This window comes from Helobdella robusta (assembly GCF_000326865.2).
Source record: "Helobdella robusta unplaced genomic scaffold HELROscaffold_39, whole genome shotgun sequence".
NCBI lineage: Eukaryota > Metazoa > Annelida > Clitellata > Rhynchobdellida > Glossiphoniidae > Helobdella > Helobdella robusta.
The window spans coordinates 940,828-951,593 of record NW_008704865.1 but is presented as its reverse complement, the minus strand read 5'-3'; the positions used below and the strand labels follow the sequence as shown (position 1 = coordinate 951,593).

At 32.5% G+C, this 10,766-nt stretch overlaps 3 protein-coding genes across 3 annotated transcripts; 2 read left to right on the top strand and 1 right to left on the bottom strand.

Moving 5' to 3' along the window:
• HELRODRAFT_176749 (hypothetical protein) lies at positions 1–2,757 on the top strand (the record flags this gene model as incomplete). The annotated part of the gene is made up of 9 exons (XM_009024096.1): positions 1–167; positions 385–563; positions 774–889; positions 1,003–1,140; positions 1,263–1,333; positions 1,489–1,632; positions 1,839–2,061; positions 2,258–2,404; positions 2,530–2,757. 9 exons carry the CDS (start codon positions 1–3, stop codon positions 2,755–2,757), a joined length of 1,413 nt encoding a protein of 470 aa, XP_009022344.1.
• A 398-nt stretch (positions 2,758–3,155) lies between these two features.
• On the bottom strand, positions 3,156–5,690 carry HELRODRAFT_176748 (hypothetical protein; the record flags this gene model as incomplete). The annotated part of the gene is made up of 9 exons (XM_009024095.1): positions 3,156–3,322; positions 3,490–3,649; positions 3,921–4,063; positions 4,213–4,332; positions 4,431–4,601; positions 4,779–4,971; positions 5,050–5,126; positions 5,202–5,369; positions 5,474–5,690. 9 exons carry the CDS (start codon positions 5,688–5,690, stop codon positions 3,156–3,158), a joined length of 1,416 nt encoding a protein of 471 aa, XP_009022343.1.
• Positions 5,691–6,104: 414 nt separating this feature from the next.
• HELRODRAFT_192861 (hypothetical protein) lies at positions 6,105–10,506 on the top strand. The gene is made up of 10 exons (XM_009024094.1): positions 6,105–6,582; positions 6,927–7,177; positions 7,315–7,422; positions 7,525–7,624; positions 8,596–8,707; positions 8,952–9,061; positions 9,216–9,405; positions 9,735–9,797; positions 9,872–10,006; positions 10,139–10,506. The coding sequence occupies exons 1-10, from the start codon at positions 6,431–6,433 to the stop codon at positions 10,166–10,168; spliced, it is 1,251 nt and encodes a 416-aa protein (XP_009022342.1). The 5' UTR covers positions 6,105–6,430; the 3' UTR covers positions 10,169–10,506.
• The last annotated feature ends 260 nt before the right edge of the window (positions 10,507–10,766 follow it).

The window sequence follows — 10,766 nt, the reverse complement described above, 5'->3', positions numbered from 1 at the left end:
ATGCATTTGATAAAGACGCCAGCACGGCCGAGGACCTCGATATCCTACCATGACAACAACGGCTCCAGCAGGTGCCACAGTGGCAGGTCGCTGGTGTCGTCAGTTGAGTTGGATCGGTTGAATACGGCTGCCACCATTTATCGGCCTCTCTCACAATCGATCATCAAGTATTTTTCTCCTTTCAAGTGCTATTATAAAGTGCACACTTTTCATCGTGACGTGTGTCCGCAATTGCATGTAATAAAGCAATAGTAGCACCAAATTATAAATATCAATAAACAGCGAACCGAACCGGTCATATGATGTAACAAACAATGTTCCACTCCAACTTCAACGATTCTTCTTCGATATTAACAGACACGCATAAATAAATATACAAAACAGATATGACGTCCTGAACACGCCTGTGGAGAATGAGTGGCGGATGTTGAATGAGAAGCACTGCAAACGCTCGATAAGTGAGAGGAATTCAGCGCGCAAGTTGGCAGACGAAGTGATCGACATCGTGAAAGTTATTGACCACGAAACCAAACAGAGGCAACTGATCAGTACGCACAGTCTCGGTCAGTTCATTTGAAATCTAACAACAACAACAACAAAGTATGTACAGTACACGCAACAACAACGAGATATTCTTATTTAAGGACACAACTCGTTGACTGTACAAGTACATAATATATGTTGTACAATTTATACACTGAGCACTTGTTTTGAAAAAGATGTACATTTGAATAAGGCAGTCATCAATATTTTACATAATCTCGTGTGAACAGGGGCGAGAATTTCCAGCTTATCGTATTGGAAGGAAAAGTTGAATAAGGAGATTGTGCTCATGAGGAATATCATGTACGAACTATCTGTTAGTGGTTTGACTGTCAAGTCATTTGCTGTTTGTGTTGTCATCAATTTAATCACTCTAATCACTTTATCATCATTATTCATCATCAGTTGCACTCATTACAAACGTTGTTGTACCTGTCGTTATTGTAATCATCAAAACAGACCAGTCAGATGAACCTGGAAAGACATTTAGAATCAATCACATGCCCACTAATCATTTCACTCAAGTGTTTGGACGAGAGACAGAAGAGGATTGGAATCGATGCCATCAGAGATAAAGTTGAGAACAATTTGTACAAGGTCATTTTATTTACAATTCGTTGCTCTGAAATTCGTTTTTATTTATTAGTTTAATAAAAATTCACTTACTAAGTAAAACTTTGGAAAAGAGGGTAACGTTCATTAATGAAAAAATATTTTAGGAAATTGATACCCTGAAAAAATGTCAGAGGAGGTTGAAGGACCTATCTACAAAAGCAGAGGAACAATTGAAGTAATTTTTAAGTAGAATTTTTCCAAAAAATTATTTTGTTGAATCAGATAGAATGCAAGCAACCCAGGTAAACACAGTCATTTCAAGTCACATCATGAACTTTTTCTTTGATTTTTATGACAAAATTCATCTTTTCGGAAATTTCACTTTGTAAGGACAAGTACAACGGCCCTAGAAGCGCTTGAAAGGGATGTTAGGAACAAGACACACGCGCAGAAGTTGGACAGCGAAATGTACCAACTACACAACAAAGTTGAGAAGTTGAACTCCAGCGAGCTTATCGATAATATGACAACCGCGTAACTTGAACATTTTTATTCACGATTTAATTGATTCTTTGGTTTGCAATGCAATTTTACAAAAATTTATTGACTATTTGTGGAACGTTGGGATGTTTTTGATTTTGATTTGTCATAGTGATATGTTTATCCATTTGTTAACAATTCATTAATAGTAGGTAGCTACATGTTACGTTGAAAATACTGCGGAAAAAATTCCAAAACAGATTTTCACATCCATTAAGTTGGGCGAAACATTCGTACGACAACATGCAACGTAGTCAAAAAGAGCGGGAAGGCTGCATGAAATTGTGCAACAGAATTAAGGAGCAGATCAAATGGTGCGAGAACGAAATGTGGAACCATTCGAATTCTGTCAATGTGGCACTAAAAGTCAGGGTGCAAACCTTGCTGATTGTTAGAAATAATCTACAGTCGCATCTTCAACAGGTGAATACTAGTGTGTTCTCATTTTAAATAAACGTTACTATATTCAAAGAATGAGTTTTTTCACAAAACTCATAATATAGACGATGGCATCAAGGACGTGAAGGATTTGTTGGGATGCGAACAAAATTAATTCGCAACACTTCACCACAAATGAAATACCATCGAACCATGTTTCCTGATAACAATACACTTTCAGGTGAATACTAGAATCCAAGAACAAGAGAAGGTGGCTGAGAAAATAAAGGAAGCCATCGTTGATAAGGAAGTACCGCTGCAGATAGCGCAGACGAGACTGCAAGAAAGGAACAAAAGAATCGAGATGGAACTGTGTCGAGACATTGTTGTCAGCAAGTCGGTCGAAAAACAGTTTCTACTTTCAAATATTACATTAATTGACCTAACGTCTAACGACCTAATATGCTGTCTTTCATAACTGAAATTAACTATCGCTAATGTTACAGTTTGCAGGTAGAATTAGTTGCCATAAGAGAAGAGGTAGTTATGTTGAAATCGAAACTCCAGGCCGTCACAAGATCCATAGAGAGACTGCATAAAGTGCAAGTGAAGCTGGAAGAGGAAATCCGTGTTAAGGACACCAGCCTGGATATCGACGGCAGGATCTGTCTCTCGTTGAGAAAAAATATCCAGCAGGATAATTGTAAACTCACTTACGTCCCCGTCCTAACTGTCATGTGATGGCAATTTTCAATTTATGATCGAGTAACAAAACATTTGAAATGACAAAACTTTTAATGGATAAAACAGTTCAAATAACGCGATAAATGTGAAAAAATCCAATAAGCTACTGAACAATGAGAATTCAATTTATTTACAATTAATAATAATTTAAATTTGTAAAAGTTTAAAGTGTAAAAATTGAAAAATGACGTGAACGAAAAACAATAAATATGTATGAAACAGTCACTTGGAACAATACATGTGATGAAATGTGTTGAAATCAAAAAACAAGAAAAAGTAGTTGTATAATTTTAAACCATTAAATGAAATGAGAACGTTCAGCACGAAGTTGAGGTATCATTTTGATATTAAAACGGATAGATCACTAATACCTAACGATTCATTTATAAACTGAATTAATTATCGTCATCGATACCATCATTATCATTACTCTTCAAGCAATTTTTTGTCACAGGTTGATCAACAATTAACTGATCCTTGAAGGCGAGAAGAATAATTTCTTTGGACAGGGATGCTTGCGTGTTCAGGAGGGTGTGGACATCTCTCATTGTCTCGTCGTCTACTGTAATTATTTCAACTTTTGTCAATTCACTTACATCATTTAGACTATAAAACCTTCATTACATTTTTAACTTAAACAGTAATTTTTTAGGTTTTTTTACAATCTAAAAAAGACGAATGAAAAATGTAAACCACATTAATAAGAATAACGTGATTGAAATAACTAACCTGGCTCTCCAAGATCAAAGATATCAAAAGTCACTTCTCGAAACATATCGATGACAGAATGCAAAAAATTCTTTTGGCTCCTCCCCGTGTTGAACGTGGACATCACCTTTCTGATTATATTCACAATGAATGTCATGGGGTGGTTTTGTTTATGGCACACCTGTGTTTTAAAGTAAAGTATTGTTTATTTTAACAAAAAAAAAATCGAAACAAAAAATACAATAAAAAAAATGGAGTCTACACGCAAATATATATAAAACTATTGACGCACAGCTGCTAAGCTAAGAATTATTTAAAGTTACAAAAACCAATATTAATAATTCATCACAGAAATACTAAAACTCCTTAGTCTGAAATTTCATTTAAAATCATTTTCTACGATGTAAACCCATTGAAATACATATACAATATAAAAAAGAATAGCTACTAACTATGCCAAGGGATGATATAAGGTAGGAGAGCTCCGAAATCTTACCTTGACTGGCTTTGATAGCCAAAATCTTTTCTGTAATTCCCTGGCCCAACAAAAACAGCAAGCTGGCAACGTTCTCTGACAACCATTCCTCAGGGTAACCTTGAAATGGTTTCAGTGTTTTTAAGTAGGTTTAAACTTTTAAATAAATTTTTAATTGGGCAAATAGTATTGAATATTTTCTAAATGATTTAAAATTCAATTAAAATTACCGATGAGATTATAGAAAATGTCAATAATGTCATCCTCACTCCAGTCAGTGGTGTTTGTAGTGAGAAGTAATAGGGCGTTTGATATATTGCCAAAGCATAAAACTGTCTGTTCTTTGTTGGCCGGAGTGCTCTCGCATACCTCATACCACTGCACACCATCTGATAATTGCATAATCATCAGAAAACATTCACATTAGATTCATAATCATCATAACATTCACATTAGATTCTGAAATGAATTATTATGGTAGGAGAACCTTTTGTAGAAGGTCCAAAAAGGAGGAAAATTATTTGAGCCCTGTTGGCACACGAAAACCTCTTCAGCAACAAACTTAACCAGAAAGCTTTTTCTGCTTTTGAGTTGAAGTTATTGAAGAAAACTCGACGAAAGAAATATCTTACATGCAGCTCAATGTCACCGGACAAGCCTACTAAATTTAATGACATTTCAAAGTTAATATCAATTCATGTAGAACAATTCATCTACGTCATTAATTCAAATGGAAATTTGATATCCCAAATCATTCAAAATAAATGTTTATTTTTCAAAAAATTACTAAGTTCGAAAATTAGTTTATTGTATTGTAGTTTGTTTTTGTAAAAACCATCACCATTTGATTTAATCTTCAAGTAATTTAGGAAGTGGTCCATGCAGCTGATGTGGCAGACAGTTTCAAAAGCTTTTGTGCACTCCTTATCATCCCACCCAGCAATAATTGTGTGCAGCATCATCCCATAACAAGTCAAGGAGATACAGCTGTGGGTGGCAAAACACTCATGGTGCAAGTTACATTGGAACTGAACAAGATTGGTTGGAATATAATAAATAGTCAGGAATAATATATAAATTATTTATAAACATAAATCATTAAAAACCTTGTTTAGAAATGTGAGAATGAGATTTAATCGGTCTTTTGTGCTATATAAGCATGTTGAACGTTTCAATAGTAAACCTATAATAATGATTTTACAAAGTTGATAATTGAAAAAAATAAAAAATCATAAAGTAATTAATCATTAATGAATACCTATATCTCTAAACTGCTTCAAATATTTCACGTCATCAACGGGGATTGGTTTAGAATGTGCAAATGGATATGTAAGAATATTTTTAAGTCCCTTCTCTGATTTTCTGTATGACTCTACTAAATTTCTCATGGCTTTGGAAGTGATGGTCAAATAGCTTAGTTCTAGAGCTAATATGAAATAAAATGCATTATTTTAACTTAATCACGACGCTTATTTACGTCTCATTAATAAGAAGAAATAAATGTAAATTGTAAAAATTAAAATAAAATACCAGTCATCTTTGAGAAGATTAAAAAATTCATTTCGTAAGGCAGTAAGTCGAAGTATCCAATGGAAGACTTCTGATCCTTTGATGATGAGGTTAATGATGATGCCGAAGAAGATGATGATGGTGTTGCTAGTGCGGGGACGACCTGATCGCATCTCGCTCTTTTAGCACAAGGTCCGTAAGACTTTTTGCACGAGTACACCAAATTTATTTTCGACATCGTCTGTATTTTCAATATGTTCCCACCAAATCTTTAAAAATATTAGTAAATTGACAGTTTAATTATATGAAATATCTGACGTTAAATAAATTAAAATTCTAAAAAGAAATTTACGAAAAAAGCAGAAATGCGCAAACTGTGCTAACAAAAAATGCAAACCTCCCTCGCAAACGGACTAGATCGTCTGCGGTGGGCGCTTGACAATTTTTTTGATAAAAATAACCAAAAACTATAAATAGGTTTTGAACTATTAAAAGTCTAAAAAAATATTCTTAAAGAAAATAATAATAGAATTTTAATTTTAAAAAAGTTAAAAAATAATTTTTTAATTAAAATATTACTCATAAGTTGCGTTCGTAAAATTTATATTCAATATCTAGCAAATTTAAGAACTTTAATTCACTTCCTTGTTTGTGGAAATCCCAAGAGCGTAATTTCCACATTTGGATATGTAATATAAAATGAAATCGTAAATTCGGATCAAAAAAATCCCATCTCAAACGTTGTTTTCACTAATTAGTGTTTAAATATTTATTAACATGTACGAACAAAACATCTGGTTAGAAAATTATTTTTCGCTGTCAATGAGTGAATTTTAATATTAGAATTAATTATTAATAGATAGATTGCTAACTTATGAAATAGTTGTTAGTTAGTTAGTTATTTGTTGTTATGTATGTATGTATTGTTCCAACGTGTTTAGTAAATATTTTTCATGATAGAATTGATAGATTGAAATCATGATGAACTTGTCAACAAACTTTAAGAAAAACTTTTCATACTGCAAAGCCCAAAAATTTTATAACATCATACACAATGAGTGGAAGGATATTGCTGGGGAAATATTTAAAAAAAATAGCTCCGAGCCGAGATTTTCATGGGATGAAATGCAGTCAGTTTTTATTTTAAAAAAATATTTTGTTATGTTTGTTATGTTCCAATAAATTAACTATAACTTTAAAACATTAAAATAATATGATGACATATAGCAGGGGTGGGCAAACTACGGCCCAAAAATGAACCACAAACCTTAAAAAAATTTTCTCCGGGTCGAAAAATTTGCTATTTAAGTACATTTGCGGTCCTCCAAAGCTAAAATAGTTCTCAATGTGGCCCTCGCAGCAAAAATTTTGCCCACCCCTGACATATAGTATACAGAATCATCAAATAATGCAACACTCATGAACAAATTAATATGAAACAAATATAATTAATTTGAAAAATACTTTTTTGAAGAGTATTTGAACGGTCAGAAAACCCAGCAAAGAAGATATTTGAAGCCTGGATGCTGGATAACATAACATTTCAAGACGTCATTGGAGTCTTGGAGAAAGTGAAACACGAAAGAGCGATAACATTTCTGAAAGAGTCTGCCTCCGGCATGGGGCAACCACAAACCACCCATGTTCCACCTCAAACAGCTGATCCAACTAACCATTCAACATCCGATTCTGCTGGTGATAAGAAGGATGATGACTTCTCTATGGGTGATATATAATTTTCTATAAACAAACTCATGTAATCATTTGTATTTATTATATAAAAATATTTATTCATTCAAATTTATTTAATTATATTAATTATTTATTAAAATATTTAATTGAAAAATGTTTTATTAAAAAAGTGGTGCCCTATGAAATATTGTGCAAATGGACAGACAATTTCAACAATAATTCAGTATCAAAAGGCGGTGCATTCATTAGTTCTGGAGGGTTTGCTAATGTTTACAGAGGTCCTTCCAAGTTTATTTTATATCATTTCGTTATCATTATTAATATTTTAATTAATTAATTTATTTATTTATTAACTAATTAACCAATTTATTAATTTTTAGGCTTGAGAGGAAAATCATACGTTGCAGTGAAAAGGTTTAAATCTCTGAACGATGAAGAACTGAGGACGCAGTTTAAAAATGAAATAAACATTCTGTCTAGGTAACCGCGTACAAACAAACAAACACGCACACAAACAAACACACACACACAAACACACACACGCAGTATTTATTTCGTAATATTTATTTAGTGTGCAGCAGGCGTTTATAACATTTTCTCAAAAATTTCAAAAACCGCAACAACCTTAACTAACACTGATGGTGTTGAAATGTGAAAAATGAGTATAAAATCTTTTCCAGTGCTAGAAGCGACTGACTGGCCAAGTTGGATGTAACATGTAAGCAAGACAAACTGCTCAACACAACAGAACTCGAACATCATCGAAATTTTAACTGCCCTCAACCAATCCAGTTGAATAACTTTGCTCATTAGAACGTAATTCACGCCGTTGCACGTTGCACTGGTACAAACTATAGAACATTTTTGGGCTAAACCCAATTGTGCATCAGTGTAAATGTTTGTTATTGAGGCCTCACTTTGGAAATTATTTTATGGTTCTCAGTCTACGCAACCGATAGCAACAGTTGCGAGACAACATGTGAACATACCACGTGTCGTTGACGAGTTTGATTCAAAAACAGCACCTAAGCTACCTAGAGGACGACAAATTTCATTCCCTGACTATAAGTGTTGCGTTTTCATTGTCATTCGATTAGGTTTGAGACCTCTTCACAACGTGCACTTATCATTAATTTTTACTAGATAGTCAGCAAACTTATCCATCAATGGCTCCATTGAACTGCTTTCAATTATTTGAATGTCGCCGGCAAACATTTGAAATAATTTTTAAAGTTCAACAAGGTCGTCTGTGCAATGTGCATTACATAAAGAGTATGGTGGTCCTCCAAACAGAAGCGAACGTTGAATGAGACAGAATAAGACTTACTGTAAACGACCTACCGATAATAAACATAACATGGAAGCATTTAAAATTTATTTAAATAATAATTCACATAAATAATTATAATATTTCAATAAATAAATAAAATAACTTTCCCATACGCTCAAAGATGCAACCATCCTCACCTGCTGACGCTCCTCCACTACAGTAACGATGGACCACTCTGCCTCGTGTACGACTACATGCAAAATGGATCCCTCTACGATTACATGCTCAATGAAGTACCAGTTTTGATCTTGTTTTTGTTGAAATTTGAATTCAAATATGAAATTTATAGTTTTTCACTCATATAATTTAACTGTATGATGCCTTATTTTATATTCAAGTGTATTTTATAATTTTTTTTACTTTTGAAATAAGCAACGTACAGTTGTTTATTTTAATTGTTTCATTATTAGACTATAGAATATAAATACAGGATCGCTGAAATAAAATAACTTTTTTTCATTCCATTTTCACCTAAAGGCGAAATTACCCAGTTTAAAATATGAGTTGAGGATGAAAATATTCAAACAGTGCACAGAGGCGCTCAACTACCTACACGATAACAACATCATTCACAGGGATATAAAAAGGTTTCATTATTTTTTAAATTTCAAATTCATTTTCCAATTTTATTTAATACGTTTTTACGTGTTTCTAGATTTAATTTCATTAAATGTATTTCAAATGATTTAACGTACCGTAACAATTAAATTGATCACCAAATTATTATACCAACAACCACAGCGCCAACATTCTGCTGGACTCAGACATGGACGCAAAGTTGGGCGACTTCGGGATAACTCGAATCTTCGCACCGACAAACGACACACACGTTCACACAAACCGACTAATCGGTACCGCCCTGTACATGGCCCCAGAATACTTGAAGTATGGCGAGGTCTCTCCCAGGACAGATATGTACAGCATGGGAATTGTGAGTCGAATGGCAAACTGTTTTAAATTTATTGCAACAAAATAAAAAAATTTTATCTACATTATTTTTCTGATGAAATTGAAACTTCCATCTATACAATTTTTCTAATAGAGTAAATTTTATCTCCTACCATACGAAACTCAACTAAACTACAATGAATAAATATAATGAATACGTGCAAATATTATAACAAAATAACAAAAGGTTATTTGAAAAAAAATTGTCGGCAAATTGTTTCATTTCAATTGCTTTGATCACGCATCTATTAGATAAAACTTTAAAAATAGCAATTTACATAAAATTGACACCAAATAATTTTTAAAATTCAGGTACTTGTTGAGTTGTTAACTGGTCTTGTGGCTTTGGACCTCAATAGGAAAATAAAAAGCATTGTTAGCAATGAAACCTGCTTCATTAATTATAAATAATTTTTTATTAATAAAGTTAAATTGTTATTTTGTATTAGCTCGAAATTATTGAAGATGAATATAAAATGGATGATTTAATGGAGAATGATTGTAACAATGAAACGTTTAAAAAGTTGAAAGATCTGTCGTTGAAGTTACTTAGTAGTAAAAAAAACAGACCATGTTCATCAGAGGTTAAATTAAAAATTACTTAGTTTTAATTATTATTATTATTTAAATATGATTAACTTATCATCTGGATTGTATTTTATTTTTAGATGACAAAAGTAACAATTAACTTTAATACTATTATTGAAATCCTACAGGTGCTATATATTCTCCAATCCATCAGATGAACTGTTTTGAAAGAACGATATTATTATTATTATTATTGTTGTTGTTAAATAATGATGTTTCTATGTTTGTTCTTATTATTAATAAAAAATCATTATATCGTGCCAAGTAAGGCAATAGATACCTACTTAGAAATACATTTGATCTGATTCATACAGATTTATAATGTATCAATGCGTATTTATATGTAATTTATTTGTAACGCTTATTGTACTATTCGCCTACCTATGCAATCTAGTTATTTTTTTCCTTTTATGAATCTACCAGCCTATTTCGTTTTATAATTTTCTAAATTTTTGATTGATAAAAGTTACTTTTGAATGTTGTTTGCAATAAAAACTCTGTTACTTTTGAATGTTGTTTGCAATAAAAACTCTGGAGTGATGTTTAATCGATTGACCAAGCAATCAAACGATAAGAAGAAATTGGCATATTTGATGAATTGCAAATGCCCAAAATAGTAGAACCAACCGTAATTAAAAATGAATAATTCAAAAGTTGCCGCTTGTTTTTGCCAAGTTTCCAACGACTCCATGACAACCTATCTAAACAATATAGATTATTAAATGCCTATATGCGCAAATAATTTTCCATTTCACT

What these genes read in the sequence shown, in the direction of transcription:
- HELRODRAFT_192861 (XM_009024094.1), top strand. Translation starts at nt 6,431, where the DNA reads ATGATGAACTTGTCAACAAACTTTAAGAAAAACTTTTCATACTGCAAA. An exon ending in GTTTGCTAATGTTTACAGAG is followed by an intron (nt 7,423 to 7,524) that starts GTCCTTCCAAGT and finishes ATTAATTTTTAG; the next exon opens with GCTTGAGAGGAAAATCATAC. An exon ending in ATAGGAAAATAAAAAGCATT is followed by an intron (nt 9,798 to 9,871) that starts GTTAGCAATGAA and finishes ATTTTGTATTAG; the next exon opens with CTCGAAATTATTGAAGATGA.